Source organism: Salvelinus namaycush, chromosome 5 (assembly GCF_016432855.1).
Source record: "Salvelinus namaycush isolate Seneca chromosome 5, SaNama_1.0, whole genome shotgun sequence".
In the NCBI taxonomy this organism is placed as follows: Eukaryota; Metazoa; Chordata; class Actinopteri; order Salmoniformes; family Salmonidae; genus Salvelinus; species Salvelinus namaycush.
In genome coordinates, this window is record NC_052311.1 from 18,503,032 (window position 1) to 18,521,464 (window position 18,433).

At 41.7% G+C, this 18,433-nt stretch overlaps 1 protein-coding gene across 1 annotated transcript in view; it reads right to left on the reverse strand.

The window, feature by feature from the left end:
* Positions 1-18,433, reverse strand: part of LOC120046956 (prominin-1-A-like) — a 113,455-nt gene that overhangs the window by 21,326 nt on the left and 73,696 nt on the right. The window contains exons 5-19 of the mRNA XM_038992508.1: positions 15,680-15,800; positions 15,400-15,463; positions 15,010-15,099; positions 14,736-14,759; positions 13,747-13,976; positions 13,570-13,644; positions 13,393-13,456; positions 12,940-13,099; positions 12,230-12,382; positions 11,872-11,995; positions 10,980-11,083; positions 9,041-9,125; positions 7,244-7,390; positions 3,084-3,155; positions 2,026-2,118 (exon numbers count right to left, since the gene is read on the reverse strand). Coding sequence (XP_038848436.1) covers positions 2,026-2,118; positions 3,084-3,155; positions 7,244-7,390; positions 9,041-9,125; positions 10,980-11,083; positions 11,872-11,995; positions 12,230-12,382; positions 12,940-13,099; positions 13,393-13,456; positions 13,570-13,644; positions 13,747-13,976; positions 14,736-14,759; positions 15,010-15,099; positions 15,400-15,463; positions 15,680-15,800 — 1,606 coding nt within the window. The remainder of the gene's footprint in view (positions 1-2,025; positions 2,119-3,083; positions 3,156-7,243; positions 7,391-9,040; positions 9,126-10,979; positions 11,084-11,871; positions 11,996-12,229; positions 12,383-12,939; positions 13,100-13,392; positions 13,457-13,569; positions 13,645-13,746; positions 13,977-14,735; positions 14,760-15,009; positions 15,100-15,399; positions 15,464-15,679; positions 15,801-18,433) is intronic.

An 18,433-nucleotide genomic window follows, 5' to 3' on the forward strand; every position in this document is an offset into this window, starting at 1 on the left:
GTTTGGAACCACCAAGACTCTTCGTCGAGCTGGCTGCCCGGCCAAACTGAGCAATCGGGGGAGAAGGGCCTTGGTCAGGGAGGTGACCAAGAACCCAATGGTCACTCCGACAGGGCTCTAGAGTTCCGCTGTGGAGATGGGAGAACCTTCCAGAAGGACAACCATCTTTACAGCACTCCATCAATCAGGCCTTTATGGTAGTGGCCAGACGGAAGCCACTCCTCAGTAAAAGGCACATGATCGCCCGCTTGGAGTTTGCCAAAGGGCCCCTAAAGGACTCTCAGACCATGAGAAACAAGATTCTCTCGTCTGATGAAACCAAGATTGAACTCTTTGGCCTGAATGCCAAGCGTCACGTCTGGAGGAAACATGGCACCATCCCTACGGTGAAGCATGGTGGTTGCAGCATCATGCTGTGGGGATGTTTTTCAGTGGCAGGGACTGGGAGACTAGTCAGGATCCAGGGAAAGATGAACGGAGCAAAGTACAGAGAGATCCTTGATGAAAACCTGCTCCAGAGCACTCAGGACCTCAGACTGGGGGTGAAGGTTCACCTTTCAACAGGACAACGACAACGACCCTATGCACACAGTGTCAGGTTTTGGCCAAGACTGTTCGGGTTTTGGTCACTAGATGTCCCCATTGCACCTTTTTTGTACCTTTTGTTTTTCTTGCTCTAATTATTGTTTGCACCTGTAGGTCATTCCCTTGTTAGTATTTAAACCCTGTGTGTTCCTCAGTTCCTTGCTCAGTGTTTGTAAGTTAGCACCCAGCCCCAGCCCAAGCCTTGTTTTATATAGATATTTCTCTTGTTGGATTTTCCAGAGGTTCTCTGGTTTAGTTCTTGTGTATTATTTGAGTAGTCTTTTGAGGTTTGTTTTTCCCTGCTGTTTTTTACCACTTTGTGGAGTTTCTTTTGTATTTTGGAGGATTTCCACTTTGTGCCTCTTGGCTTTATTTTTGGACATTGTGGATTTAGTTTCTTTGCCTGAAGATTTTGTTCTTTAATTAAACCACCATCTCTAGTACTGCTGTGTCTGCCTCATCTTCTGGGTTCTGACGATTATTAGTGACTGTTTCTCGCACCGGGTCCTGACACACAGTCAAGACAACGCAGGACTGGCTTTCAGGACAAGTCTCTGAATGTCCTTGTGTGGCCCAGCCAGAACCCGGACTTGAACCCGATTGAACATCTCTGGGAAAGACCTGAAAATAGCTGTGCAGCGACGCTCCCCATCCAACTTGACAGAGCTTGAGAGAATCTACAGAGAATGGGAGAAACTCCGCAAATATAGGTGTGCCAAGCTTGTAGCGTCATACTGAGTAAAGGGTCTGAATAATTATGTAAATTTGATATTAAAGTTTGTGCAAACATTTCTATGTGGCATTGTGTTTAGATTGATGATTTTAAAAAAATAAAAAAATAAAAAACAATTTTAGAATAAGGCTGTAACGTAACAAAATGTGGGAAAAATCAAGGGGTCTGAATACTTTCCGAATGCACTGTATGTCAGATATGCTGCACTTGGTTTGGTTTGCCCGGCACAATGCAACCAATGGAGTTAACCTACAGGAGGGTATCTCTCCAGGAATAAGGTTGGAGAGCCCCGGTCTAGCTCTATATTCTAGAGGCTTGAGTGAGAGATGAAAGCTAGACTGAGGTTGCATCGATGTCTGACAATGACGTGTCAAATTCCTCCCGTATGTAAAGAGAACACACACACACACACACACACACACACACACACACACACACACACACACACACACACACACACACACACACACACACACACACACGCATGTATGTACATATTTGTGCACACACACACACGCACACGCACACACACAGGTTTTCTTATGAGGTCAGCTGAAGAGCCCTTTTAGGTTCTAGATATAGCACCTTTTCTTCTAAGAGGGTAGAGCATGGCCATGGCCATTTCTGCTAGTCGGGTGAAGCTGAGCACTGATGGCCCCAGACATGGATGTTAACCTAAAAAATAATGATTGAAGATAGTTTATTACCATGGCCTGCTCCATAGGGATGACCAGCTGACTGTGGATCTGACGGAGACTATTGGCGTGGCCCTTCAGAGAGGTCTGGAGGGGCCCTTTGGGCTAAGGACACACACATAGACAGAGGTTCAGACACACATACAAAGAGGTAATAATCATTATTAATTTGGGGGGTGCTAATATTTGTCCTGTTACACACTTGTGGGTGTTCCTTGTACAAGTGTGTCACAGAAATGTGTTTATTTCATATCCAAAGTTCCCCTGAGACACCCGCAGGGAGTGGGGTCACTACCAGGGTCACCATTGTCCAGAGTCCCTGGACATACATTCATGTACAGAATGTATACATTTACAAATATTTAGAGCAATGTGCAATCAATCTGTGTAAAACTCTATAGTACACAGGCCTACACACAGCAAACCACTTAGTATAAGAGACTGCCTTAATTAATGAATGTAATGCAGCATAAAAACTACATATTGAACCCATAGAATTACATGTAGAATCAAGTCATTTATATTATCTATATATGGGTGAACCATTCTCAGTGTCCACCGTGTGTGTGTTCTCAATGCCAACAGAACATGGGGCACCAGGACAGATGGGCACCAGATGAATACTAGGGGGGCACAGGCAGGGGCACATATCACCCCACAGAAGACCACTTTAAACTGGCTCAAATGCCTCCGAGCCCATGGCAAGTGGTGGAGGACCCAGAGGTGGCCCAACATTTTGGGCCATGAATGGGGAGCTTGTGTGAGCCTCCAACCACTAAAGGCAAGGCAGAACATTAAAAAGTGATTTCAGAGACGGCTTCAGTGTGTGTTTGTGTGTGTGTGTGTCGATAGCAAACCACCGCAAGGCTATGCAGTTAATGAAGACACGAGGAGCTTTCACATAGTTTTAGATCTGAACTCCCATTCCATTGGCTCCCTGTCTTGGATCGTGGTGTAAATAAAGCTTCAATCTACTGGTACACTGAGAAAACATTGTGTGGTTGGTTGGAGCCGTGTTGTTTTTTCAGTATGAGGTTTTTATTGGACGGTTGGTCATATGTTGTTCTCACCATAAGGTCTGTCTGTGCCTCAAGCTCATTGGCGTACGACAGTAAGTCCACCTGAGTCACCCCTTTGTTGACCTGCAAATGAACAGAAATAGGATTATAATGTATTATGATGGTGTTATAATGCATTATAAGACTTGTCATAAGCATGTATGACCCCCTTCGGTCTTTTCATCTTATAATTACAGTTGTGCAACTGTGCACATAGAGACATAACAACAGTAACCTTAATACGCCTTATAATATCACACTCTAAAGGCTCATAGAGGCTTATAACAAGTCATAAAACATTATAGTTGTCGGTTTTAAGTAAAGAGTTATACAACCTGCAGTAAGAGGCCATAAGACGATCATGTTCCTTATAAAAACTTAATGTCCTCCCCCATTCAACAGATTCTGATAGAGAAGACGTACAGTTGAAGTCGGAAGTTTACATACACTTAGGTTGGAGTCATTAAAACTCGTTTTTCAACCACTCCACAAATTTCTTGTTAACAAACTATAGTTTTGGCAAGTCGGTTAGGACATCTACTTTGTGCATGACACAAGTAATTTTTCCAACAATTGTTTACAGACAGATTATTTCACTTATAATTCACTGTTTTACAATTCCAGTGAGTCAGAAGTTTACACACACTAAGTTGACTGTGCCTTTAAACAGCTTGGGAAATTCCAGAAAATGTCATGGCTTTAGAAGCTTATGATAGGCTAATTGACATAATTTGAGTCAATTGGAGGTGTACCTGTGGATGTATTTCAAGGACTACCTTCAAACTCAGTGCCTCTTTGCTTGACATCATGGGGAAATCAAAAGAAATCAGCCAAGACCTCAGAAAAAAAACTGTAGACCTCCACAAGTCTGGTTCATCCTTGGGAGCAATTTCCAAACTCCTGAAGGTACCACGTTCATCTGTACAAACAATAGTACGCAGGTATAAACACCATGGGACCACGCACCGTCATACTGCTCAGGAAGGAGACGCGTTCTGTCTCCTAGAGATGAACGTACTTTGTTGTGAAAAGTGCAAATCAATCCCAGAACAACAGGAAAGGACCTTGTGAAGATGCTGGAGGAAACAGGTACAAAAGTATCTATATCCACAGTAAAATGAGTCCTATATCGACATAACCTGAAAGGCCGCTCAGCAAGGAAGAAGCCACTGCTCCAAAACCGCCATAAAAAAGCCAGACCAAGGTTTGCAACTGCACATAGGGACAAAGACCGTACTTTTTGGAGAAATGTCTTCTGGTCTGATGAAACAAAAATATAACTGTTTGGCCATAATGACCATCGTTATGTTTGGAGGAAAAAGAAGCTTGCAAGCCCGAAGAACACCATCCCAACCGTAAAGCACAGGGGTGGCAGCACCATGTTGTGGGGGTGCTTTGTTGCAGGAGGGACTGGTGCACTTCACAAAATAGATGGCATCATGAGGATGGAAAATTATGTGGATATATTGAAGTAACATCTCAAGACATCAGTCAGGAAGTTGGGTCTTCCAAATGGACAATGACACCAAGCATACTTCCAAAGTTGTGACAAAATGGCTTAAGGACAACAAAGTCAAGGTATTGGAGTGGCCATCACAAAGCCCCGACCTCAATCTTATAGAAAATCTGAGGCAGAACTGAAAAAGCGTATGCGAGCAAGGAGGCCTACAAACCTGACTCAGTTACACCAGCTCTGTCAGGAGGAATGGGCCAAATTTCACCCAACTTATTGTGTGAAGCTTATGGAAGGCTACCCAAAACGTTTGAGCCAAAGTCAAACAATTTAAAGGCAATGCTACCAAATACTAATTGAGTGGATGTAAACGTCTGACCCACTGGAAATGTGATGAAAGAAATAAAACCTGAAATAAATAATTCTCTACTATTATTTTGACATTTCACATTCTTGAAATAAAGTGGTGATCCTAACTGACCAAAGACAGGGAATTGTTACGAGGATGAAATGTCAGGAATTGTGAAAAACTGAGTTTAAATGTATTTGGCTAAGGTGTATGTAAACTTCCGACTTTAACTGTAGTCTGAAGTCTATATCTCTGTGCTTTTGGAAAGAGTAGCTATAAACTAATCAACCTCAAGAGATCCATCAGTGTTTCCCCTATATTCATTTAGCAGCAGCGCATCGCCACTGCTAAATTGTTTCCGCCACTGAATATTCTTTTTTAGCTATCTTGTAATCCTGAAAGTATAGCCAACCCTATTAATAAATGTATAGATGTACAGTACCGGTCAAAACTGGTCCGCAGAGATCATCTGTTCACCCACACCACGTCTCAGAAAGACATGGCGGTTGGAACCAAAAATCTAAAATTTGGACTCAAGACCAAAGGACAAATTTCCACCAGTCTAATGTCCATTGCTTGAGTTTCTTGGCCCAAGCAAGTCTCTTCTTCTTATTGGTGTGCTTTAGTTGTGTTTTTTTGCAGCAATTCGACTGTGTCTTCCATTCCTGTGGCGGTCCTCATGAGAGCCATTTATCATAGCGCTTGAAGGTTTTTGTGACTGCACTTGAAGAAACTTCTTGAAATCTTCCGTATTGACTGACCTTTTCATTTTAAAGTAATGGTGGACTGTCGTTTCTCTTTGCTTATTTGAGCTGTTCTTGCCATAATATGGTCTTGGGCTTTTACCAAATAGGGCTATTGTAACGGTATTTGTCGTCTGAAGAAGAGGAATCATCGGACCAAAGCGCAGCGCGGTAAGTGTTCATGCTTGTTTTATTAAAACTGAACACTATAACAAAAATAAACAAGAGAATAACCGAAACAGTCCTGTAAGGTGAAAACACTAAACAGAAATTAACTACCCTCAAAAACCATGTGGGAAAAAGCTACCTAAGTATGGTTCCCAATCAGTTCCTGATTGAGAACCATACCCGGCCAAAACAAAGAAATACAAAACATAGGGAAAAAAACAGAATGCCCACCCAAATCACACCCTGACCAAACCAAAATAGAGACATAAAAAGCTCTCTACGGTCAGGGCGTGACAGCTATCTTCTGTATACCCCCCTACCTTGTCACAACACAACTGATTGGCTCAAACGCATTAAGAAGAAAATAATTTCCACAAATTAACAAGGTACACCTGTTTAATTGAAATGCATTCCAAGTGACTACCTATTGAAGCGGGTTGAGAGAATGCCAAGAGTGTGCAAATCTGTTATCAAGGCAAAGGGTGGCTTTTTGAAGAATCTCAAATATAAAATATATTTTGATTTGTTTAACACTTTTCTGGTTACTATATGATTCCATATGTGTTATTTCATAGTTTTGATATCTTCACTATTATTCTAAAATAATAATAAAATAGTAAAAATAAAGAAAAACCCTTGAATGAGTAGGTGTTCCAAAACTTTTGACCGGTAGTGTATACCCTAGGAAAACCCTTGGAAGACTTCATGAAGACCTCAGGAAGACCCAAGGAAGACCCTAGGAAGAACCCAGGAAGACCTCAGGAAGACCCCAGGAAGACTCCGGGAAGACCCCGGTAGGACCCCGGAAAGAAATCAGGAAAACCCCAGGAAGTACTCAGGAAGACCCCAGCTAAATCCTGGTTAGCCATAACAGAAGCAAATCCTAAATCCATCGTGGTATTTCATCTTAAATGTACACTCCAAAATTAGATAATATATGATTTGACAGTTAAGTTAGGATGTTCTGTAATATCTACCCTGGTTAGTATTGTATACATTTGTCTTGCATACAGGAACTTAATCTTCCATTCAAAGATAAGTCACTAATGCAGGATATTGCTTGGAAGCAGGTTAGTGTTTGAAATTATAACTATCTTCAGTGATGTGTCATACAAGTATACTAGTGTGTCTTTTGAAGGTATATCTGAAAAGTCTACAGTGGCTTGAGATGAAGGAGAGGAAGCCAAAGTAGGCTATTAAGACGAAAGAGAGAAGAGGAGTCAAGGAGAGGAGGCCACCTTAGACTATTGAGATAAGGAGAGGAGGACACTTTAAACTATTGAGATAAGGAGAGGAGGACACTTTAAACTATTGAGATAAGGAGAGGATACTTTAAACTATTGAGATAATGAGAGGAGTAGAGTAGAGGAAGTCACTTTAAACTATAGAAATGAACGATAGGCGACCAGGGGGGAAAGTATTTATAGATTGAGATGTCCCCTCAATGCCAGTACTCTACCTCCTCCAGATACGCTGCATAGTTGATCTCCGCGACGCCAGTCTCAGAGAAGTCAATTAGGCTCTGTTTCCCCTCAGACTCCAGCAGGACAATACCTCTCAGGTTAATCTTCACACTGTCAAACATATTCGCCACTTCCTCGGTGTACTGGAAACACAGGGAGAATTGTCAGCTACATCGATAAAGATAAGCAATAGCTATGAATGTGGTATATATTGGTAACAAATGTGGGTTTATAAAGCCCTTATGTCAATTTTACACATTCAAACATCCTCACCACCACGTTGTACTGGAAACAGAGAGGGAGCCTAGTTACACTTCATATGTAATGGATGGGTTACGAATGTGTTATGATATCCTTATGTAGGTACCCTTCAAGTTACAGGCGCAAATCTGTTTGTTTACACCAATCTTCATTGCACATGGTTGTTACAAGAGCAAAAATGTGTGTTTGCATTTGTGCAAATGGTTTGTTTTCCAACACTATTTTAGTAGCCTCTACTTTAGTAGCCTCGACCTCGGTGTTGAGGTCTGGTACCGCGAGAGTCCACAACATAGAAATAGAATTCTATGGTCAATACTATTTTAGAGAGCCTAGAACAAAATGGTGATCAAAACAAAGTTGTTTACTTTCATCGTTAAGTAAACAGATGGGTTTGTTATTGATTTCCTTAGTGGTGGTGTGGGGTGGAGCGGTTCCATAGACCAGGGACAGGGTAGGCCCCTCTTAATTCAAAGAGGGTCTTCCTGCTTCCTAGGTAACCCCATTCATTGATACAAAGTACAGATTAAGACGGCCTGTTTTCTTTCCGTTATGTCTTCTACACACTCATATAATAGAAGAACAGTTCGAGCTAAAACACAACAAATCCTCACTAGCTAAGAGCCACATTGAAAAACAATAGATAAACTGTAGAACAAAATAAATAAAATGTCAATAACATAAACCTTTTTGTATTTAGTCTATATGAAAAAAACTCCTAATTTGTGTAACCTAGCCTAACTTATGCTAGCCAGCTCTATCCATCCCTAACCCTAACCTAGCCTAACTTATGCTAGCCAGCTCTATCCATCCCTAACCCTAACCTAGCCTAACTTATGCTAGCCAGCTCTATCCATCCCTAACCCTAACCTAGCCTAACTTATGCTAGCCAGCTCTATCCATCCCTAACCCTAACCTAGCCTAACTTATGCTAGCCAGCTCTATCCATCCCTAACCCTAACCTAGCCTAACTTATGCTAGCCAGCTCTATCCATCCCTAACCCTAACCTAGCCTAACTTATGCTAGCCAGCTCTATCCATCCCTAACCCTAACCTAGCCTAATGTATGCTAGCCAGCTCTATCCATCCCTAACCTAGCCTAATGTATGCTAGCCAGCTCTATCCATCCTTATTTACTATTCAATAAAAGAGGCGAGCTAATCTTGCCAGGAGGCTGGCTAATGCTACAGTTCACTGGCCTGCTTTTTGTTTTGGCAATAACTCATTTTGTTAGCTAATGCTCATGAATCTAAATGTGGAAATGCAGAGTGTTAGCTAAACACTTGATTTAGCTTGACCGGTGTGAAGTATAGGCATAGTTGACACTTTTGGGATTATTCCACTGGTTACATTGTTTTTGGCAAGTAAAATCAAACATATCTCAATTACTTGAAAAAAAGGTCTGATTCGGTGTGAGTGTGATTACAGTAACTAAAGCGTATTATATCCATGTGCTACTATGTGCAGGTATGCAGAATACAGTAAGTATCCTACAGTGAGTGAGTGCACACTACACAATGCATGTGAATACTGACCAGGCTGGAGTTTAGCAAGGTTGTGACATTGAAGACTTTATCCAGGCGCATGGCAGAGTAGAGACTTCTGTTATTTTTGCAGTTACTGAGAGAGAGAGAAATGTCAATATTATCACTTCCATTCCATTCAATTCCTTGGTTAGTTAGCTCTCTCTGCTGCCACCCAGTGAATAAAGTTGTAACTCTATTCAGCTCTGTATCGCTGCCTTCCGGTCATTTTATAAGCAGTGTTCTCTCAAATCACTTTTAGAAAACTTATCCAACACAAAGTATTAAGTCAGCATGCATGACTCATATTTCCCATTTAGGTCCATTGTTTGTAGTTACATAACTGAACACATTCAATGGTCACGTGGGAGAGTGAAGTAAGAGTAAAGGAATGGTCATGTCTGTACACACTATGTCATGGCTAACTCCCTGACTAGGCAGTAGCTGAGGCGACAAGTCTCTATAAGGAAACATAACGCGATGGTCTTAGAACAAAGCTTTGCTGCCTGTTCTAATCGAGAGATGATGAAAGTTGATGAAATCTGAGGCATAAAAGATCACTAAGCAATTCACGTACTCCTCTCCCTAGTTTCAATCCTTTACATCATTTATTATAAGCAATATCGGATGGAATGTGAGGAGGTAGAATATTGACACAGACATTAGCCTGTGACATTTATTTAAATCAAACGCTGCCACAAAACAGGAATATCTAGAGTTATGACCTGGTTCTATCCATAAGTAATCAAGTTAAATTCTAAACTCAGCAAAAACAGAAACGTTCCTTTTTCAGGACCCTGTCTTTCAAAGATAATTCATAAAAATTCAAATAACCTCACAGATATTCATTGTAAAGGGTTAAAACACTGTTTGCCATGCTTGTTCAATGAACCATAAACAATTAATGAACATGCACCTGTGGAACGGACACTAACAGCTTACAGACGGTAGGCAATTAAGGTCACAGTTATGAAAACTTAGGACAAAAAAAGAGGCCTTTCTACTGACTCCGAAAAACACAGAAAGAAAGATGCCCAGGGTCCCTGCTCATCTGCGTGAACGTGCCTTAGGCATGCTGCAAGGAGGCATGAGGACTGCAGATGTGGCCAGGGCAATACATTGCAATGTCCGTACTGTGAGACGCCTAAGACAGCGCTACAGTGAGACAGGATGGACAGCTGATCGTCCTCGCAGTGGCAGACCACGTGTAACAACACATGCACAGGATCGGTATATCCGAACATCACACCTGCGGGACAGGTACAGGATGGCAACAACAACTGCCCGAGTTACACCAGGAACCACAATCCCTCCATCAGTGCTCAGACTGTCCACAATCCCTCCAGCATGACAATGCCACCAGCCATACTGCTCGTTCTTTGCTTGATTTCCTGCAAGACAGGAATGTCAGTGTTCTGCCATGGCCAGCGAAGAGCCCGGATCTCAATCCCATTGAGCACGTCTGGGACCTGTTGGATCGGAGGGTGAGGGCTAGGGCCATTCCCCCCAGAAATGTCCAGGAACTTGCAGGTGCCTTGGTGGAAGAGTGGAGTAACATCTCACAGCAAGAACTGGCAAATCTGGTTCAGTCCATGAGGAGGAGATGCACTGCAGTACTTAATGCAGCTGGTGGCCACACCAGACACTGACTGATACTTTTGATTTTGACCCCCCCTTTGTTCAGGGACACATTATTCAATTTCTGTTAGTCACATGTCTGTGGAACTTGTTCAGTTTATGTCTCAGTTGTTGAATCTTGTTATGTTCATACAAATATTTACACATGTTAAGTTTGCTGAAAATAAACGCAGTTGACAGTGAGAGGACGTTTCTTTTTTTGCTGAGTTTATATAGACGAGCAAGTCTATGTAAAACATAGGCCATCATTAAAAAACACAGAAATGAATCCCCAGTAGTAAGTGCTACATCCATACATCCAGCACAGTATTACCTGTAGAAATTCTCCACTGTCAGATCCAGTTCTGAGTCGTTGTACATATACCCTGGGATGAAGTTCCTCCACTCAGGGTTCACCAGGTGAGGAGTGTCCAAAACCTTGGACACAAATGACCAGTAAGACCATTATACAGTTCTAGACCACGATTATACAGTAAGACCATCATACAGTTCTAGACCACGATTATACAGTAAGACCATCATACAGTAAGACCATCATACAGTTCTAGACCACGATTATACAGTAAGACCATCATATAGTTCTAGACCATGATTATACAGTAAGACCATCATACAGTTCTAGACCACGATTATACAGTAAGACCATCATAAAGTAAGACCATCATACAGTTCTAGACCACGATTATACAGTAAGACCATCATATAGTTCTAGACCATGATTATACAGTAAGACCATCATACAGTTCTCGACCATGATTATACAGTAAGACCATCATATAGTTCTAGACCATGATTATACAGTAAGACCATCATACAGTAAGACCATCATACAGTTCTAGACCACGATTATACAGTAAGACCATCATACAGTGCTAGACCATGATTATACAGTAAGACCATCATATAGTTCTAGACCATGATTGTACAGTAAGACCATCATACAGTAAGACCATGATTATACAGTAAGACCATCATACAGTTCTAGACCATGATTATACAGTAAGACCATCATATAGTTCTAGACCATGATTATACAGTAAGACCATCCTACAGTAAGACCATGGTTATACAGTAAGACCATCATACAGTTCTAGACCATGATTATACAGTAAGACCATCATATAGTTCTAGACCATGATTATAGAGAAGGACCACATACACTACCTAAACATTGTCACCTTAAGAGTTATCACATCATAACTTGCCTTGAAGAGCTCCTTGGTGTGGAAGGGTTCACAGACCAGCTTCTCCACGTTGCCTCCGACCAGGAAGGTGGCGGTCACCACTCCCATCAGTATCCAAGAAAAGAGGAAGCTGAAACCCACACCGCTGTGGAGACACACATAGATAGAGCATTCAATCAATCAATCTACACACTCACACTCTTAGTGCTCTATATACTGCAGAAAGTGCAGAAAGTGCAGAAAGTGCAGACAGACAGACAGACAGACAGACAGACAGACAGACAGACAGACAGACAGACAGACAGACAGACAGACAGACATATACCCAGCCAGCCAGCCAGCCAGAGAGACAGCCGGCCAGCTGGCCAGAAATACTTACGCCATGAGAAGGGTGCCGCCGGTGTTGGAGACACAGCCCCGTGTGGTGGGGGAGGCGTGCTTGTCATATCCCATGGTGCCACACAGTATGGCCAGGAAGTTGAAGGCCAGGATGAGAACCACCATGCAGCAGAGGCCAGTACAGCAAATCCACCTGTAGAGGAACATTGGAGCCAGTACACCATTACACCATAACAAGTTACAACCAACCACTACGTTAGGATAAGATGCCATAACAAGTAACAACCAACCACTACGTTAGGATAAGATGCCATAACAAGTAACAACCAACCACAACATTAGGATAAGATGCCATAACAAGTAACAACCAATCACTACATTAGGCTAAAATGCCATAATAATGGAGACTACAGCAGGTCTGTCTCAGGGCTCAATCAAATGTACTGTGTAATAATCACAGCTGGAGGGCAATACAGGGGGCCATGTATGCAGGGTCAGGTCCAGGGTACACCTAAAGGCTTACTGACTGAATATACTCTTTATTCATTATTACATTATGTCACAGTGACCTGTGCTGATGAAATAACTCCAGATGATATTCAGTAACAACAGATTGTACTCTCTTTATGTAAATCTACCACAGACCAGGCAGGTGAAGACATTTATTTATTCTAAACCCTGAGCACATCATGGGCCCTGGTCAAAAGTAGTACACTATATAGGGAATAGGGCCCCAGTTCCTGATTGTACCTGTAGAAGTCTATTTGATCGATCTCAGGGTAAGAGTCTTCTATCTTGGACTGTGTGTGACTGATGAAGTTGGTGAAGTTGGCCAGAGAGCTGTGTACAGGGAACACCTTGGAGAAGCTGCTGATGTTGGTGCTAATGACGTCCAACATGCCCCGGGCTCCTGGGAGGGAGAGAGTGGATATATTCAGGGGCATTAGTGAAATAATGGAGTAATACAACGTTATATTTTGGGGTATTGGGGTACAACAGTTCAGGTGTAGGTAGATAATTGGAATATGGCCATTGATCTTATTTGGGCGTATAAGACATTACCGTCAATGAGTATTCATACCATATTGAACATGACTGACTTGGCAATGCAAAGTTGAACACTCAAAATGATATAACCCTTCATTTAGTGTATTTTGAAACCTTTTGGGGAGCATTAAATGAGGTTAAAGAGATGCCACTCACCCTCGACTACGTTCCTCATCTGGTCACTCACCATGCCTGGAGTGTCATTGAATGAGGAGAAGCCCTGTTTGGAGAAGGAAATACAAAGGCAACATTGATGATACAGTATCACAAATATCAAAGAAAACCTCACAACTTATACAGTACCTAAAGTTTATGCAACATTTCTAGACTCACCTTTTGAATGATATTGCTGAGGTCCGTTTTCAGCACCTGATTCACACTTTCCAGCTGATTGTTCACATCAGGTAACTGCAACACATCACATACAACATATACTTATATTGTGCTATATAAATCTAATTATTACAGTATGACTATTATTATCATCTTTAATGAAGTGTGACAGCATACCCGGATGAAGTTGGCGCTGACGTGGAGCTGTGCCAGGGAGCTGTGGATGGAGCGGCAGAGCTGGGCGGTGGTGGCATCCGAGTCCTCGTCGCTGCAGCCCGGATCATTGAGGGTTCTGTTCAGGCTAGAGCGCACCAGGCTCAGGTTGAAGTGGAGCTTCCCTGTCGCCTCCTGGAGAACCTCCAGAGACACACTCACGTTCTCCAGGGCCTCCTTGGTCTCCCGCATGGCTGGGGATGGGGATGGGGACGGGGTAGGATGGACAGGTGGTGAGTATTTGGTATTTTATTAGGATCCCCATTAGCTGTTGTGAAAGAAGCAGCTACTCTTCCTGGGGTTCACACAGAACATGAAACATGACATAATACAGAACATTAATAGACAAGAACATCTCAAGGACAGAACTACATACATTTACAGTGTGTGTGAGAGTGCACATAGTAAAGAAACACACATGTATGCACACGGTAGATTCACAAAAACACTCAATGTATGCACACACAAGCACGCACACACAAACCAAATACACACACATGCACATCCATACCCTGGCATTGATAACACACAAAATAACACACACATATTCACATGAGGGAAGCTTTTAGAATTGAACAGGTGAACAATAGTTGCAGGTTCAATTCACTGTTGGAGCAAGGTTGGAACTTGGGAGGCCATATACTTAATATATCCATATCGATTCATAATTAAGATGGCACACAAGGTAGGTTTGGACAGTTCCAAATAGAGGCAGGTAGTGTATTGTACACACACAGGGATGTTTAGCAATTTAGCCTGGTCCCAGAACTGTTTTTGCTGTCTTGCCATCTCCTATAGTCATTGTCACGCCAATGGCACAAACAAATCTTGGACCAGGCTACATACAATTGGCTCAAGAGCCAGGAGAACCACAAGGGGACCAATCACAAGAGTGACACGAGGGTGAAGTCTCAAGGTCAAGGGGTCACCGGTCAAGGTTAATTTACTGTTACCTTTAATGGCCCTCTGAACTTTGACTTTATGACAACAAGTAAAAAGGAAAGAGAAGGATGTCTACTTCAGCCATTAAAGTACACCTTGTTATGAGCTAATTAACAAGATATTTCTGTAAGAACTACAATGCTACTGTACTATATACAGTATATTCTTAAAAAATCCTTATAACTTGTGTCCAATTTGAGGACAGTATTGTCAGTGTGGTAGAGAGTAAAAACAATTACAGCATCTGCCTGAAAGAGGAAATGACATCATAAGGACTGGACTTACCTCCAGCCATACGGAGCACCCCGTCCAGTGCAGGACGCACCTCTGTGCCCAATTCCACATGAATATTCCCTCCAAGCAGAGGACCCACATCTGAGGATGGGGACATTGCATTATTATGTATCAGGGTTGGGGTCAATTACATTTCAATTAAGTTAATTCAGGAAGTAAACAGACGTTCAAATTCCAATTCCAATTTCTCTCATAGAAAAGCAATAGAGAAAAATTAGAATTTCAGTTGACTTCCTGAATTGACTGAATTTAACTGAAATTGACTCCAACTCTGTTATGTATCTAAGGGACCTGATATGGCCATAGATTCATAGTTTTCTGCAACAGACAATAGACTGAACAGAGACAATATGGAGATGTGGCCTCAGGCACACTACTTACTATCTAGGTCAGAAATGACTGTGTACTTGGCAGTGGCGTATTGTGCTATTAGGTAATCAATTTGCTGTGAAAAGAAGAGCAGAATAAAGTTACTGAAACGCAGGACTCTTTTTTTAGTCAGAGATTGTGTTACTCTGTCAGCCTCTCTCTATCTCTCTCACGCACGCACGCACGCACACACGCGAGGACGTTTAATCTATCCATCTCTTACATTCTCTACTTAGCCTTGTGTGCACACCTACAGTTAACTGTCATTGAAGCTACCGTAAAAAGGCTGTACCGTTGGCGTCTCATTGGCAAAGGTCTGCAGGTCGTTCAGGTTGCTGCTAACCAGTCTTTTCATGCCTTCCAGCTGGGAGCTCAGGTTCTGGTTAGCTGCATACGCACACAGTACTCCAGCCCTGCAGACAGACAACAAACACAACCACACAGAACATTAAAAGTGATATAGGCTAGCACACACTAAGCTAAGAGCGTTTTAAATATTCTAATCCAGATATTTTAAGCTTTATGGCTACATTTATACAAATCTAATTTTATTGGTCACATACACATATTTAACAGATGTTATTGCGGGTGTAGCGAAATGCTTGAGGCAGACCAATTCTGATATTTTTCCACTAATTGGTCTTTGGAAAAATCAGATCAGCTCTTTTGCCAATAATTGGGCAAAATATCAGAATTGGGCTGCCTGTGTAAACACATCCTTATGATTTTATTGAAAGAGAATTCATGTCAAGCTTTCATTCACATCTTCTGTCAGTTGTGAATACTACACAGACCTCTAATCAGTTTACAAATACCACAACTAATCATTGGCGTTTAGTTGTAGTTGTTACTTTGAACTAATCCATTTAGCCAGCCAATGACTGTAAATGTAGTTTTATGCTGAATGGACGAAACGACCCAATGTGTGGCATTCCACTCAAGACCTCGTCGTTTGATGGGGAGTCCATGATTGGTTAGGTTTTACCTGTTCTGACCTGTTCAAACTCTGTTTGTGTGTCAGATATTATCTATCCTAACTGCAATTGGTAATAGAACAGTGACTGTGTGTGTATGTGTTCACAGAAACATGTATGGAGCCAGCACATAGAGACTTGATGATGTGATGAAGTCCAGACTGACAGACGGGCTTGATACTGATGTCTCTAAATGGAGGGAGACCTGGCACTCAGCATTAATATTTTACTAGACACAACTTTTACTTGTATTGTCTTTTTAAATTATTGAATTGAATGGTATCAGTCAATATGTGGAGGGAGAAACCCTGTCTATTCTGCAACAGGATCAGGGAACTCCTGTTGTATACGGGACACCACACAGGAAGGTATGACAACTCTGACATGTTTGCCAATGTAGCCCCATTACGACCAGACAAAATGCAGATAGGCACAGTATCTGTATCAGCTGGGAATGACAATGAAAGGTGAACATTGTTATATTAGCAGAACACTGCTTCTATGGTATTATGTAAAAGGTTATGTAAAAAAAAGTACATGGACCTGTTACTACATTTGAAATATATCAAAATGCTTAGTTTAGAATATCTACATAAATTCAGCAATTGCATTCTTTTCATATTACTCTGCAGGCTACTGACCTATTCAAAGCTTCCTCCGGCATCTCACCAAACATCTGCCTTTATTTATTGAACTCAACCTGCAGGAGGTTTGCTAGTTGTGATTGAGTGGGGGGAAACCGCTGCAGGCAAGGTTCTGGCAGATGGGTGTGTCTTGGTGGTGGCAAGGACACACCCAAGAAACACCCACAACAAACCACACCCCCAAGCCAACTCGCGTTTGGCTTCTGTCATGGCCGCCAGCATTTCTTGAGGAGCAAGCCAAAAAATGAGGCCAAATCAGTGGGTGCAGTTCCCCTTTAATGGAAGCCTTGTATGATCACAGCAATAACATGAATGCCAGCAGGTGGCAGTACAAGTGCTTACAGCAAAACCCTTATCTGTTCCACAAGCATCATAGGAATAGCGTATAGGGCCTTCAACTGAATACAGTCTAACTGACCAACAGAACCTGCTTATGTTCCCCCTTTCTCTGGTAAAGTTAACTAACAAAATATGAAAAATGACAACTGAAATGGTTGAATGTGATATGCTGTGGCTCACAACTTGTATATCACAAGTGAAATGATTTGAGATCTATGCCTTACACTCTCTCATGTAGCCCATTGTCTGTAACCGTTCAGGCAGTAAACATGCAAAACACATTACTGCATATTATTAATAACTTACACATTTAAATAAGTCACTTCTGTAATTCAAACAGTCTGTACAGTGGCTCTGTGTGTTGTTCTAGTGTTAGTTAGCTCTAGGAACATCAAGTGGAATCTGTCCATGTATTAAGTCTTAATTTCAATGACTCATTCTATTCCTACTGAATACTAATACTACAGTAGTTTCTGAAATGGTCAGAGTTGATGAATACTAACACTAGTTTCTAAAATGGTCAGAGTTGATGAATACTAACACTAGTTTCTAAAATGGTCAGAGTTGATGAATACTAACACTAGTTTCTAAAATGGTCAGAGTTGATGAATACTAACACTAGTTTCTAAAATGGTCAGAGTTGCTGAATACTAACACTAGTTTCTAAAATGGTCAGAGTTGATGAATACTAACACTAGTTTCTAAAATGGTCAGAGTTGCTGAATACTAACACTAGTTTCTAAAATGGTCAGAGTTGCTAGGTACTGTAGTGAGAGGGGGGCTAATAAGTAAAGGACTTGAGAAAAGATAATGGAAGTCTCTCTCTATGCAGGTTGGACTACACAACCTATGTGCTTTTGGGCAAAATGTTAACATATTTTTTTTCTTTCTTCCAAAAGGGATTCTATTCCCTATATAGCCTAGTGCCGAGTAGAGCATAGGGTGCCATTGCGGACGCCTGGTCAAAGTGCATTACACAAACAATGTTGTACTGTATCTCATCTGTAGAAATTGTAAATGTTTTCTAATAAATAGCAAACAGTTAAATAAACAGACATTCTGACACATTTCTATGTGAGTCTGTTTTCC